We start from the raw sequence: 15844 nt of genomic DNA, 5'->3' as shown, positions 1-15844 counted from the left end.
TTCTAATCCTGTGAACATACATTCTCTAGTGATGCAAATCTGCTACTATCCCCAAAGTTGATAAAGCCCCACACTGGTTTTGGAAGTTGAACAGCCATAACTCATTATACTGTACTTCTGCCGGTCTAAAAGTATGACACTTTGAAGTATTATCTGCTTTCACTGAAGATCTTATTTTGCTTGGCACATATTCAAAGAGAGAGCATATTAGCAGAAAACCCTTAGGAAATACTGGAGCTTGGGTCTTTTAACAGTTGATAAGATTATGTGCTCGATCTCAACAATAAATGCAAATAAGTAGCGGAGATATTTAGATTTAGTTTTTCTTTCTTTTCCTGCTGAGGTAGAAGATGGTTCCCATTTGAGATTCCTTCACTACATCACTTTTTAAAGCATTAGGAAATTTGAGAGATTGCTCTGAGTTTTTCTGTACACTGAATAAGTTTGGATAAGTCTTCTAGGTTTATGAGCTAGTAAGATGCTGATTTACAGAATTACAAAGGGTTTCCTTCTTTGTAGCTAGTCATGACTTTGACACAGTGATCAGAATAAAGCAGGAGCTAAGCTCCTTTGTTGTATTTACTGTAGCACGAGGCCTGATTTTTTCCTGTATCCTAAGAGAAAACAACTCTCATCCACAATCTCATCACCTCTTCTTTCAACATGAATGTAAAAGGAAGTTGGATCTTTACCACTCATATTTGTAGTTCAAAGCTTATTACCTGAAATAACGAGATTATCTGAAATCTCGGAACAGTTTTTAAAGGCCTGATTCTGTCTTTAGCCTATGCAAGTAATCATTAGAGGTTAAAACCATTCTTCTGACATTGTGAGTTTATATTCTCTAGAGCAAAGATTGCAGTAAAGATAGTGAATGGTATTGTAGAAGTACTTTACTAAGGAATCACATTTCTATTCCCAGTTGTGTTTTTTTAAGAAAACAAAAAAACAGGAAAGAGGTGAACTTCCTTCACATACCCCTAAAAATGTCTGTAGGATGAAGCAGAATTTTTTTTTTTGGTTTCCAGTCATCACCCCGAGTCAAATTCCAAAATGCACCAGTACGCAAACTTTGACAAGGATTACAGCTAGCAGAAATTTATAGATTTTAAATCAAAGATGTGATCCATAAATAAAAGAAGGTTTAACTCAGTACTACTGTATAGCAGATTTCATGCTCAAGGGAAAATTTGTTTCTGGTATATGCTGGAGTGATTTAGCTGAGATTAAGGAATGCCATCTCCTATAAGGGTAAAGTCTGTCCAGTATTGTGCCATGCAACTACATGTTTTATGCTATTCCTATGAATGAAAATTATTTTGTTCCAGGGAAAGCTTACTAGAAAATGATACTGTTTATCATTCTAAACAAACGTATTTTTTCATGGATAGAAAAAACAACCAACTATAAAGTGCAATGGATTTCCACTATTAATGTATTTTATCCTTCCTCCTATAGGTTGCCCAGGAATGTGGGACAATATTACATGCTGGAAACCTGCAAGTGTGGGTGAAATAGTCTTTGTCAAGTGTCCTGCGCTGTTCAGATTTATCATCTCTGAAGATGGTAAAGTATTTTCTCGTTCTTTGCCTCTGCCTGGTAAAGCTGCAGGGCCAGCATGAGTGTAAAACCTCACTTTAGATACTCACTATAGAGGGAAATCAAGCTCTACAGAGGTGTGGAGTTAGGCTTTAGTTAAAAAATATACTGTAGAAAACCAGGATGTTTGTGTGTGTGTGTGTGTGTGTGTGTGTGTGTGTGTGTGTGCAGGGGTGGGAAGGAACATGTGAAAAAAGCCTTCACAGACTATACAACATGAAAATAACACCAACTCTAATTTCTAAAGGGGATATTCTTTCCTCCCATCTCCACTGAAATCAATGAGACCCGAAATTGTGTTTGGGTATTGGATAACTAATCCTCACAATTCAAACCTATTTTGGAAAGTAACTAAATCTCAGAGTTGTTTCTGCTCATGCCTAAGGAGAACATAGGCATGAGATGACCAATATGAGGAGGTCCTATACTGGGAGTCAGTGGGAATTAATGATTCTTGGAGAGATGAAAAAAAATCTCTGCATTGTTGCACAGAAATGAGACATCACCATCCTTGCCCCTTGCAGCTGGCATCAGCAAATGAAAGATTAGAAATTTGGGCTGCTTCTGCTTCTAGCATGTATTGCTGCCTAACAGATTTGTCCCTTGTCTTGCAAAAACTACTGCAGATGGTCAGGTAGGTTGATGTGGTTTCTTTTTTCTCTTTCTGCTACCCTCGAAGCTTGGACCAAAAGTCCTATGCGTTCACCGTGCTTGCCATTTAAACCCTATTAGACTCCAGCTCCAATTCTTATAACAACCTAGCTGCTGCTCCCAAATGAGTTGTTACTAAAAGGAGAACCTACCTTAATAGTGGTAATACTATTTTACCTAATGATTAATATTACCTAGTGCTTTTTAGTGGGAAGAATCTCTGTGCAAGCTGCTATTTGCATACTAAAACCCACTTGTCCTTCCTCAGTTTTCTTAACCTTTGAAATGCATGAAAATATGCCAGGTAATGACACTGTATGTAGACAAGTGGAAATAACTTGTTTCCAGCAGCTACATAGAATGATTAGATGTTCTCTCAAAATTCTTTTTTTTTTTTCCCATGGTTTCATGAATTTATTTTCACAGGTGAATGACTGAGGGAGACTAAGTTTTCCCATCAATGTTAGCTAACAACAAGCTTTTGCTGATAATTAACACAGTTTTGTCCATCTCCTCCCAGCACCCATCTAGGCTACTGCAGATCACTTACTTATGACTGCTCATTGAGGAGCAAATTCATCAGTGTCCCCGAGGATCCTTTCTTCCCAAAGTTTATTTTACCAATAAATTATTCATTTACAGTCTTTTATCCAAAATCCACCCTCTCTGCATTGCAACACACAGAGAGCAATTTGTGGGAGACAGTGTTTCATATGCAGCTCCAGGAATGCTGAAATCCTCAGCTTTAAATACATCCATTTGAACTATCCAGATACTAAACCAAGTGAAAATGATCTTTTGAAATGGAATTTAAGGGTAATCATCTCCTCACCTAAACTGACCTATGTAAAACTTGAGGCTTTTCTCCATATGAGTCCTCTAGACTCCATCTGTAGTCAGTGGAGAGTAAGAGACCCACAGAAGGCAATTCATGTTATTCTAAAAGACCCAAGGTGAATCATAACTTGGAGATACCTCTCTTTATCCAGCAAGTACTAAGGGCAATTCACTCAAACTAGGCACCTAAATTTTGAATGGGGAAAGATAAGTCCCTCTTTAAATTATCAGGTATAAAAATGTAATTACTCCTGTAATTTTATGTGCTTCAATTATAGCCAATATAATGAAGCATAATCTTTACTGCTCTAATACTAGTTCAGGATTGACTCAGTGGGTAAATGCCACTTACTGAGCCATGTATGTTTAGGGATAATAGAAAAGACAGGATATCAGCATCCAGTAGGGTTTGTATCTGGCGTGGGTAACAAAATATTCTTCCCTCTTTAAAGTGCTTTTTTTTCCTTTTTTTTTTTTTTTTTGGTTGGGCTTATTTTTTTTCAGTTCTCCATGACTTTATAATTGATTTTTGTTGACTACTTGTCATTCAGCCTTATTGTTAAACCAATTCTAGTGACCCTTTGCACAGGATATGCACTCAACCAAAAGTTTTCAGTATCTAGTTATCAGTGACACTTTCAGCCTGCAGGCAAAGTACTTTTATGTTATTTATTGAGCATCAGCAGATGGCTGATGCATTATTATCTTCTGACATAACTGCAGGAGGCCTGTTGCTCAAGATAAGCTGAATTTCTATTAGGACCCCTCTTTTTCCGTGGCTTGTAATCTGCACCCCCTACATGCCCTCAAGCTGCATTGTGCTAACATATAACATACCCCTTTTCCCTCTCTGCCTGTTTTGGGTGCAATGCTCAGAGATACTGCTAGTTTGATACTATGGAGAGAGGTGTTGTGTACATCTACAGCACAGGAAATGTTCCATTTGCCAACCTGTCAACACACATGGACCCTTTAACTGTTCTTTATTTCAGGGGATATTTCTGCTGCTTCTATTTATATCCAACACAAATATGTTAACTTTTCATTTTTAATGATGAAATTTATTTTCTATGGTGCTATCATTTCTGAAGTAACTAAGGCTAGGAGGGCTCTTGAGAAGTCATAGAATCACAGAATAGTGTAGGTTGCAAGGGACCTTTAAAAATCATCTAGTCCAACCCCTTGCAATGAGCAGGGGTACCTTCAACTAGATCAGGTTGCTCAGAACCCTGTCCATCCTGACCTTAAATGTTTCCAGGGATGGGGCATCTACTACCTCCATGGGCAATCCATTCCAGTGTTTCACCACTCCCATTGTAAAATAATTCTTCCTATATCTGGCCTAAATCTACTGTCTCTTAGATTAAAACCATTACCCCTTGTCCTATCACTACACCCCCTTCGAAAAAGTTTGGCCCCATCTTTCTTAAAAGCCCCCTTTAAGTGTTGAAAGGCTGCAATAAGGTCTCCCTGAAGCCTTCTCTTTTCCAGGCTGAACAACCCCAACTCTTTTCAGTTTTTCCTCTTAGGAGAGGTGTTCCATCTCTCTGATCATTTTGGTGGCCCTCCTCTGGACCCACTGCCACATGGACATGTCTTCCTTGTGCTGAGGACTCCAGAGCTGGACACAGTACCCTAGGTGGGGTCCCACCAGAGCAGAGCAGAGGGGGACAATCATCTCTCTTGACCTTCTGACCACACCTGTTTTGATGCCCAGGATACAGGTGGCATTTCAGACTGAAAGTGCACTTGATTCCACTATGTCGTTGGTGAAGATATTGAAAAGTACTGGTCTCAATATTGACCTCTAAGGGACACTAGTAAGCAGCCTCCATCTGGACATTCAGCTGTTGACCTCTACCTTCCAGATATGATCATTCAGCTAAGTCCTCAGCCACCAAGCAGTTCTTTCATCAAATACCTCTCCAATTTAGAGAGAAGGATGTTGTGGGGAACCACGTCAAAGGCCTTACAGAAGTCCAGATAGATGACATGTCTAGCTCTTCCCCTGTCTGCTGGTGTACACTCCACCATAGAAGGACACTAGGTTGGTCAAGCAAGACTTTCTTGGTAAGGCCATGCTGGCTGTGTTGAATAAACTCCCAGTCCCCCATGTGCCTTAGCATAGCTTCTAGGAGGATCTGTTCCATGATCTTGCCTGACACAGAGGTGAGGCTGACAGGTTGGTAGATCCCAGGGTCCTCCTTTCTAGTCTTTTTAAAAATGTGTGTGATACTGCCCTTTTTCCAGTCACCGGGGACTTTACCTGACCACCATGTCTTTTCAAATATCATGAAGAATGGCTTGGCAACTGCACCAGCCAGTTCCCTCAGGGCTCTGGGATGCATCTCATCAGGTACAATAGACTAATGGCTCCTCATGTGGTCTTCAACCTGATCTGCTCTTGGAGACGTGAGAGGGACTTTGCTCCTCCAGTCCTTGTCTTGCCATCTGTCCACTTGAGAGGTATGGGAGGAGAGGCTGCCAGTGAATACTGTGGCAAAAATGTTGTTCAGTACCACAGGCTTTCACTCCTCCATTGTTACGAGTTTGCCAGTTATGCTCATCACGGGGGTACGCTTTCTTTGACCTTCCTTTTCTGGCCGACATACCTGTAGAAACTCTTATTATTTTTTGCATCCCTTGCCAAATTCAGCTCCAGCTGTTCCTTGGCCTTCCTGACCCCATCCCTACACAACCGGGCAGCATCCCTATGCCCTTCCCAGGATACCTGTTCCTGCTTCCACTGTGTGTCCATTTCCTTCTTGCTCTTTAGTTTGACTCAGCCATGCCAGCCTCTTTCCACCTTTACCTGATTTCTTACATGGGGATCACAAGCTCCTGTGGCTCTGTGGAAAGTGTCCTTAAAGATCTGCTAGCTCTTTTTGCTCCCTTATCCCTAATGGCAGTTTCCCAGGAGGTCCTATTGACTAATTCCTTGAACAGCTGGAATTTTGCTTTCCTAGACTTCCCACTCCTGATGTTACTCTCTGCCTGACCCATATCCCTTAGGACTACAAACACCACTAGTGCGTGATCACTGCAGGCCAGCCTGCCTCCAATCTTGATGTCACTGACGTCAGCTAACCCATCTCCTTCATTGAAGATGAGGTTAGCCTGATACAATCTGTTCCAGTGTTTAACTAATCAGCTACCTGTTAAGAGGAAAGACTTCTATCCTTTTTTTTAATAAAAAGTAATATGTTTTATAAAAAGAATTAAAAAAAAAAACAAACCCATAACGAGATATTTATAAAATAACATTTTAAAATTATTTTCTTAGAGACTACAGACCTGTTCACATTCTGTATTTTAGATTTGACCTGTATCAGTGTGATAGTATGACCCTAAGGGAGGAGTAGTCAGTCCAGTGTAAACATATGTACTGCTTTATTTATCTCCTTACAGGATCACTAACAAAAGTGACAGCTGTTACCTCTTGTAGTGATGGGTTTGAGGGGGTTTCAGACATCTGTTCAGTAGGAACAAAAGCAAGATTCATAATTCATTAGATAAACAAATAAACATTTAATCTGGAGTAGTTTGAAATCTCTACAGATCCATCTGGATTTGCACCAGTGACCCCAAGGTGGAAATGTCTATATCCACAATCACTCTCCTGGGTGAATCAGCAGGAGTTTTCACTATGATTGGTGCTAATTTTCATTAGACAAGTATATTTGTTTCAATGAGGGCTTAATGAAAAAAGAATAATTTTATGATAGTTCTTAAAATAAAGGATTAGTCGATAACTAAAATGTTTCTAAGACATGGCTAATCACATTTATGGATTGTTATAGTATCTTCTGGCTGTTGCTATGTTTCTAGAATATGTAACTAGGTAAGGCATTGATATTAATATTTATGAATAGCATATTCTTAATGCAGCAGCATTTTTATATGTTCATAAATAATTTTTAAAAACAGTAGCAATAACTTCAAATTGTACTTTTAAAAGATTTTCTGGTGAAGCACTGAAGCACCTGTAAGTATAGCTGCTTGTATAGCAACAGCCAAACCATATGATGTGTTAAAAAGGGGGTAGAGATTAGTTATCTTACTTGGTTTTAAATATCTAAAAGTTATATGTGTATGTCTGAACTGATCATATGGATTTCTGGTTCAGTAGATGGAAAGTAATGAGCACTTGTATTCTGCTCTCGTGAGACCTCACCTGGAGTATTGTGTACAGTTCTGGTGTCCTCAACATAAAAAGGACATGGATCTGTTGGAACAAGTCCAGAGGAGGGCCACGAGAATGATCAGAGGACTGGAGCACTTCCCATATAAAGATAGGATGAGAAAGTTGGGGCTGTTCAGCCTGGAGAAGAGAAGGCTGCGTGGAGACCTCATAGCAGCCTTCCAGTATCTGAAGAGGGCCTATAGGGATGCTGGGGATGGACTCTTCCTTAGGGACTGTAGTCATAGGACAAAGGGTAATGGGTTAAAACTTAAACAGGGGAAGTTTAGATTGGATATAAGGAGGAAATTCTTTCCTGTTAGGGTGGTGAGGCACTGGAATAGGTTGTCAAGGGAGGTTGTGAATGCTTCATCCCTGGTGGTGTTCAAGGCCAGGTTGGTTGAGGCCTTGGGTAATACGGTTTAGAGCGAGGTGTCCCTGCCCATGGCAGGGGGTTTGGAGCTTGATGACCTTGAGGTCCTTTCCAACCCTAACTATTCTATGATTCTATGATTCTATGTTTGATCTGACCTATCTCAAATGCTTATCTTGAGATGAATTAAGTCACTGGTGGAAGCTGTTCGTTTTATGAAACTCAGAAAGGAATTTGGCTTCCTTGACTTGGGTATCTGATTTCCATATGCATTAAAAGTGAAAAAGAAAAAGAGAGTCTACAAATAAAAAACCGTAAGCAAATAAACAGTCACATGGAAAGATGCTTTGGCAAAAAAAAAAAAAAAAAAAAAAACCAACAAAAAGAAACAACCTATGGATTTAACTAAAATTACCAGCAGTTTCTGGTTTTAATTTGAAAATACACTCTAACCTTCAGTTGAACTGAGGACTAACATTTGAACTGCTGGCACCATCATATAGAAAGCCTGATGTTAAATAGCATGTTGTGTGGTGGCTGACCCTTCCTTGTGAAATTTCATTTCACTTTTCTGATCCTTCAAGATCACCAGAATTTTTCACTTCCTTTCAGATGAAAACTGTGAACAAAACCATATTTTTTTTAACCACTCCACATGAGAAAAACATTAGTTCCTGAGTTTTTTTCTAATCTAGTAGGGTAAGGTTTTACAGTGGCTTTCTTTCTAGAGAGTTCCTAAAAATTAATTTATTTTCCTTTTCAACATTAATTTCTTTCATTGGTATCCATTAATTAAGTTTTTATTTTCATCAGGAGCTGTAGCTTCCATGATGTTGCTGTTGTATATTATGCTTTCTCCAGTGGCTTTCCAGTACCAGCTCTAGAGTCAGCCACTCTAGAAAGGGGTATATTTAAAGCATTCTAAGGTATCTTTACAAAGGAGTTAAAAAAAACAAACGTGTTAAGCTATGATGTTGCATTTCAGTGTGACATAACAAGACTAAAAGATGGCCTCAACACAGTGATCTGCACTCCTGGATGGAAAATTTTCACTGTTTTGGTTTTTTCCACTTTTTTTCCCAGACAAAGGTGAGGCTGCCTAGCAGTGGAAATCTACAGAAGCTAAGGCTGTGCTTTTCTTTCTTTGACCTGCACAGCTGAGTTATTCTGGAACCTATAAATCCCATCACTTCAATGGACCAATGGCCAGATCAGAAATGAGAATATTTATAGATCTTTGATTTGCACTAAAAACTAATACAAATTATAATAGGCAGTTTGTGAGGATTGCCATATGCTCCACACTGCGAAAATGCCTTCATTCACAAATCCAAATAATAAGTATGATTAGCTTTTACTGAATCTTCCAGCAATTCAGAATGTTTATCTTGTGCTCAGTTCTAGGACACTACCTACTACACTCAGCAGACCATTACAACGAAGCATGTTTTACTATGTAAAACAGAGAAAATACACATAATTTTCGCCAAAATAAAAAGCATCCTATGTTGATAGCAGGTTTAAGGGGTCCTAATTAAAATTCAGTAGAATAAAGAATGTATCTGTGTGTTATAGAGTTTAAGAGTAAATTATATCCTATGTTCACATTTTTGAACTGAAGTGTTTGGCTTGCTGCTACGCTTGAAGTTATATGACTTTAGTGCTTAGCCAACAAGCTTTATTGTCCCTGAGAACAAGAAACTGAAAATAGTCTATTACTGAAAATAGTCTATTACTGATTCCATTAAAAACACTGAAACACTCAAGTACTTTGTTGTAAGAACACCAAGCCTCATATATTCTGCACTAGATATGTCATGGGCGGATAACAGGATTTGTGAACGCAGGGTTAATTGGATTTGAGAACTCATCTGTGGCTTTTTTTCTCCTGTCCGAGTTTAGATCTTATCCCTAATCAAGCAGAATCAGATGACAAGAGAAGAGTTAATGAGAGGGGAAGTGGTACTACATGTTCACACGTAGAAAGCCCTTCTATGTCATTTCTGGGGAAACAGTCCTGATAAAGTCTTTTAAGTACTGACTGCGTACCACTGTGAAACTGGTGCATACTCCCAAACTGGGTGAAAAAACAATAAAGTCCTCTTCTTCCCAAGGTGAAATCTATTGAAGATATTTGCAAGTTAACATTTCTATTACTTTGGGTTATATTGCTTTATATAGACAGAAAAATAAGGTGTCTGTTAAAGATCAGGGGCCTTCTAAACAACAAAATGTCTCTGGAAGACTGTGCTCTTATTTTCTGCTGAAGTAGAAGATGTGGGTTTTCTTTGCTACTAGCTGAAATTAAGGTCAGCATTGCAGCAGACTGAAATTGGAAATTGCATTTGCCTGTCAAGTAGGCAAGGCAATAGATCAATGCAAAGGTCTAGATTTCTATTCAAGTATATCTCACCCTTGGTTGGTATTTTAACATCCTACATGAAAACCGAGGGGAGAAAACCAGCAGAACCAAGGAGTAGTCTCTGAGAAACAGACATGACCCATCCCATAGCATTTTCATCATGGGAATAATAATGAGCCATCAGAGCTTAATGCATACATTAGTTTCATCCTTCACTTTATAAGAAATCCTATGTAGCTTTCAAAAACAAGCTAAACACAAAGGTATCTGCTTTATATGTATTATATATACAAATATATATACATCAGCTAAAGTCCTGGACAGCTTTCAAAGCTGTCTGCAAATTGCCTATGTGTTATTGTTGCTTAGTGTTCAGCAAGACTTAGGAAGAACTGTGACCTAAGGAACGAGCACAAAAGACCTACCAACTGTTCATGTTAAAAATAATAAGCCTTCCCAATAACCAGGCTAATAATGCTATGGGATAACAAGCCTTTTCCTGCTGGTTTTCATCCCTGGGTTTTCCACAGGCAGTAAAGCCATGGGATTACTTCAGCTTTTCCAAAGAGAGGAGGACAAGCTATAATTAAGCATGTCTCCTCGGTCACAGCATCACAAAGTCTATCTGCAATGCAGAGGGAAATGGGAGGAAAATATTGCCATCAAAGAATGTTAACTGTATCTAAATTTCCAGTTGAGTATGTAAGGTCTCATAGATGTTTTTTACAGGAAAATGATATTTTATGACCTTTCCCACCAAATCACCAAGACATAAGACTCCATGTCTCTGATACACAAACATATATCATGACCAAGAACATTTCGGCTAAAGATAAGGTCATTGGTCCTTGGCAAGGTGACATTGTGCAGTGGACAGGGGAAAGCTATAATGCAGCTCAGGAACCTTGTCAGTATGTTCTGAAATCTAATTTGGCCTTGGAAAATAAAAAAAAAATCATGCTTCTCTTTGAAGCATGCAAGTGTGGGACATGCTGAGAGCTGCTCAGTAGTTTGAAGAACACTTGGACAGCCAAAGGTAATACATTGAAGTATCAGTGTAGGTGCAGCGTAGGCAGATGCTTCAACCTTTACTCCATTCTTTTTTATTCTCTTGACTCAAATAGCAGAGAAAGGAGTTTCAGTTGAGAGGTTTTAGATATGCTGGGCACACATTCATTCTTACCTTTAAGCAAGTGATCTAATATGCTTTCTTCTCTAGGGCTTATTTCATAACTGATAATAGAATCATAGAATCATAGAATAGTTAGGGTTGGAAAGGACCTCAAGATCATCTAGTTCCAACCCCCCTGCCATGGGCAGGGACACCTTAGACTAAACCATATCACCCAGGCCTAATCTAGCCTGATCTTGAACACTGCCAGGGATGGAGTATTCACAACCTCCCTGGGCAATCCATTCCAGTGCCTCACCACCCTAGCAGAAAAGAATTTCTTCCTTATATCCAATCTAAACCTCCCCTGTTTAAGTTTTAATCCATTACCCCTTGTCCTATCACTACAGTCCCTAATGAAGAGTCCCTCCCCAGCATCCCTATAGGCCCCCTTCAGATACTGGAAGGCTGCTATGAGGTCTCCCCGCAACCTTCTCTTCTCCAGGCTGAACAGCCCCAACTTACTCAGCCTATGTTCATACAAGAGATGTTCCAGTCCTCTGATCATCCTCGTGGCCCTCCTCTGGACTTGTTCCAACAGTTCCGTGTCCTTTTTATGTTGAGGACACCAGAACTGTACACAATACTCCAGGTGAGTTCTCACGAGAGCAGAGTAGAGTGGCAGGATCACCTCCTTCGACCTGCTGGTCATGCTCCTTTTGATGCAGCCCAGGATACAAATCTCATTGGATGTTTCTTATTTTCTATGTTTCTTGTTTGAAAAACATTTGCTTTTCTCTGAAGTATGTCTCCTACACTCTTCCAAGGTCAAAGAACCTTCAATAGTATTTGTATTGTTCTTGCACTCTGATGGATGCTCCTGTGACAGCCATCCTCATAGGATAAGGATGCACATAATAGTTAAGTGATGCTTAGCAGTTGCTATGGTGACCTCAGTCCACTGCTAGTTTCCTTTGATAGGAAAGAGAAAGAAAAGCAGTAAAATTTTCGCTTGCATCTTACTGATCATATCTGTACATCAATCCTGTTTCAGCCAGACCTATGTATTATGGCCTTTATAGTTTCATATGGGACCTCACTGGTATTCTCCTGTGATCTCTACTCATGATTCACTGTTTCTTCCTTTCTCTGTCATGAAACCATGTGCCCTGAGATTAGTATGGGATGTAGGAAGAAAGGGTTTTTTCCATCTCTGCCTTTACCACAATGTTTTCCACAAACCATTGGGAAACAGAAGTTGCAGAAGCTAGTTTATCGCATCCTGTGGTAGATGTCTAAAACAGTTAACCCTCTGGAAGTGCCAGTCTCTTTGCCCTTTATGGGAGGAGATTTAAAATACAGAAAAAATTGTCTTCAGGTGAGTAAAATGAAGGGGATTAATTTTGCCCATGGGATCAGTTCCTCAGATGTCCTTACGCACCAGTTCTAACATATGAGTCAGGCTTCCTAATCTTACCCTTAATTTTCCTCTGCCTCAGTTTACTTGTTTTCTAAATACAATGAACAATACCATTTAATTTCATGCTCTCTCTGTGTGAGCATTGTGTTCACAAATCCCTTTGACCAGGCAAACAGCAACATACAGGAAATGCCAATTAACTAACAACTTTCAATTTGTGGTTTAAAGTATTCTCTATGGAGCATGAGGCTGGAGAGACCAAAATACCTGGAAATAGTGAAGGGAAGAACTTAGCATAGGAAAAGGTGTGGCAACCTGTAAGGCTGTGTGCTCTATAACATTGCCTGGCTGCCACTTTCTACAGATCCTTTTTAATGAGATTGTAAAAACCTAGCAGCTGATTCTGGATCACCTTCCCCTCCCAGAAAAGAGCTGCAATGAAGGAACCAAGGTGGTTGGGTAGTGTGCATGTGGGATCATGCATGCCCAGCTACAGGACTGGGCAGAGGGCATTAAAAGCAGCAGGCAGAGTATATAAGTAGTATCTGTGTCAGGAGCTCAGAAAGCCCCAGAAAAGCTGCTAAGTATACTGCTGTTCTTGACTGTGGCTTTGCCAGGAGGCTGAACAGATTGCTGGTACAGAAGAGCAGCATGCAGCAATAGGGAAGGGAGGGAAGAGGCACAATGTGGTGAATGCTGTGGAGTCGGGCGTGAGAGCTCACTGATTTATTTCATATTTATAAATTAAATGTTTAGCTTCTAATCAGTGCTGTATAAAACAGGAAAAAAAAAATCGAATTCCTGCTTTATCAGCTCATTATCCACATAGCTGGACAGCGTGATAACAAGTGATTGTAGGAAATGTTTTCCATAACCTCTCCCTGCCCCAGTCTCTGCCCTTTCAAAAGTGACAGAATTAATATACAGCAATAACAGTGCAGGCTTTGCACATTGATTTCAATGTCAAAATAAAATCATTTGAAGGATTACTTGCTTCAGTCCTACAACCCATAATACTGAGATGGGAACAACAGGAATAAGAGAAAAGGGTGGGCAGGTCATTTCAGGATAGGATAGTTTTGGAAGCCTTTCATTTCCCCCCCGACACTAATAAGGGACAATACTGGAATGAAAGGGTTAAATGCAAGTTGTGTTCAGATAAACAAACCTATGGGAGATAAAGCAGTTGCCATGCCAGCTGGCACTTAAAGCAGCCAGCACAGATTTGGCATGAAGGAGAAGAGCTAAAAGGCTGCACTGAGCTCTGAAGCTCATCATACACAGGCTGTTTACTGGCTTTAGTTTTGTGAGACCTGTTCACTTTAAATCAGAAGCAACAATTGCTTGCATCATCAGTTGGAGGACATTGAGGAGGCAGTTATGTTTTCTGGGGCCCATCAAATGAAACCAAGATAAAAAGTCAGATAAATGTGGAAGAAAAGGGGATGGAAGGTCTGGGTCTCTGCCACTAACTGGGGGAAGCCATTGTCAAGTCCTTTGACTTTTCCCTCCAAAACCTTTTCACCTCTTCCTGTAGAAAACAGAAACAAGAAATATTTTCTGTGTTTGATTTCTATGTTTTGTCTTTGGAATTAATAGTTCAACATTCTGATGTATCTTCTCTAAGGTCTCTAAGTAGTACTGCAAATAACATCTAATTAATCATACCAGTTAAAGTACTAATGGAAGATATGCTTTACTTCCCAAAGCATGACACTTGCCTATTCAGTCTGGTCAAATAGTGAACACTCTCAATATAGTGAATAAGCCATCCTTTGTCAAGGATAACATTAGCTTCCACAGAAGTTTATTGACTAATGCAAGCAATTATTAATTAAAAAATGGTGTTCTAAGTTACAGTTTAATAACAGTTGTTGGGTCCATCTTTCTGTAGTTTGGGCTGTGCTGTTATTTTAACTGCAGGTGAGGAGCACAGGTGTCATTCATGTCTGTCATGAATGTAATCCTTGAATTAAACCCCCGAAAACTGGGTTTCCAGTCAAACTGCAGATGAAAAGCATATTTTATCTATTTTCATTTCTGTGAGAATAATGTATTTCATGTAACCTGTTGTATAATTGTCTTGATGGGCTTTCTTTACTTTGTTAGTCAAGTCTAATGCCTGGATTTGTTGTTGTTTGTGTCCTAAAGGTAAGGCAATGAGAGAACTCATGAAAGCAAGATGCCCTACAATTCAGCCCATGATGGCATTGACCGCAGAGTAAAGTTGCTGAGTTCTCTCTACAGTGAGAGGGGCACTCAGGTGAAAACAAACAAACAAACAAACAAAACCCACAGAAATGCAGCTTTAGGGTATATGTTTGAAAAATAAGAGGGAGAGCCCCGTATCTGGACTTCTGACAAGCCCAGCTCATATGCAAGCTCAGGCTTTCTCCCTGTATATTTAGAAATCTGTAGTAGAGTGCAAACTCCATCGCACTCTCATACGTGTGAGCAAACATAGCCATTGGCACAGTTATCTGTCATGTAAACATCCATATTCTGGTGCAGGATACATTAACATATGGTGTCAGAGAGAAGGGCAGCAGCAGCATCTGAGAATTTAAAGCCAGATGGTGGCTGTATGTTCCCTCATTGTGTGCTTACATACATATATATATATATATGTATATGCATACCCACAGAAATATAATTGCGTATGTGTGTATGGCATCCCAACACTCATTAGACAAACTCTGACTTTTAGCTGTACTTCAGGGCATAATGTTCTATGTAAATCTAATTAACTTTCCAGTAGCTTAACTTATTAGTGAAAATTAGGTTGATGGATCAAACCTAAAAGCTTGTATAGCAAAAGGTTGTACTGGAACTTTCTTCAGCAAATTAACAAGGACTCAGATGTAGACAAACATGCTAATAAAAGTCAAGTTTCCTCCTACAGCAATCAGAAAATTAACGTTGTCAAAACATGAATCTCTTCATAATGGCCAAACACAGTTAAAATGCAGTAATAACTTGGGTATATTAAAAAAAAAAAAAAAAGCCTCTTCACAAAACTACATTAACATGATGTTTTAACCTTTAATACAGATATCATAAGATTCAAAATGAACTACAGTCTAATATTTTAACATCAGTATGACTGCCACCCATATATAAAGCGAAATAATGGTAATTTATATTTCTTCCTTTTTAGATTATAGGGAAAAAAATAGTTAAATTTAAAACATTTAGATATAAAAAAGTTATTTTCTCTGAGCCGTCAGTGTCATGTGCCACGGTTCCAGGAACATCGGGCTTCAGTCTGCATAATATTAGACTGGTCTTTCTCCAAAAGGAATTCTGGAAAG

At 39.3% G+C, this 15844-nt stretch overlaps 1 protein-coding gene across 8 annotated transcripts in view; it reads left to right on the top strand.

Moving 5' to 3' along the window:
* ADCYAP1R1 (ADCYAP receptor type I) overlaps positions 1-15844 on the top strand; it is a 140467-nt gene that overhangs the window by 79774 nt on the left and 44849 nt on the right. For all 8 annotated transcript variants that reach the window (XM_061354772.1, XM_061354775.1, XM_061354774.1 and 5 more), the window contains one exon: positions 1459-1566. In XM_061354772.1, the coding sequence (XP_061210756.1) occupies positions 1459-1566 (108 nt within the window). The remainder of the gene's footprint in view (positions 1-1458; positions 1567-15844) is intronic.

This window comes from Neopsephotus bourkii, unplaced genomic scaffold, assembly GCF_033783945.1.
Source record: "Neopsephotus bourkii isolate Nb327-2 ecotype Australia unplaced genomic scaffold, CSIRO-AGI_Nbou_v1 NB_745, whole genome shotgun sequence".
Classification (NCBI taxonomy): domain Eukaryota; kingdom Metazoa; phylum Chordata; class Aves; order Psittaciformes; family Psittacidae; genus Neopsephotus; species Neopsephotus bourkii.
The sequence above is the reverse complement of the archived record's forward strand: the minus strand, read 5'-3'. Positions and strand labels throughout refer to the sequence as shown.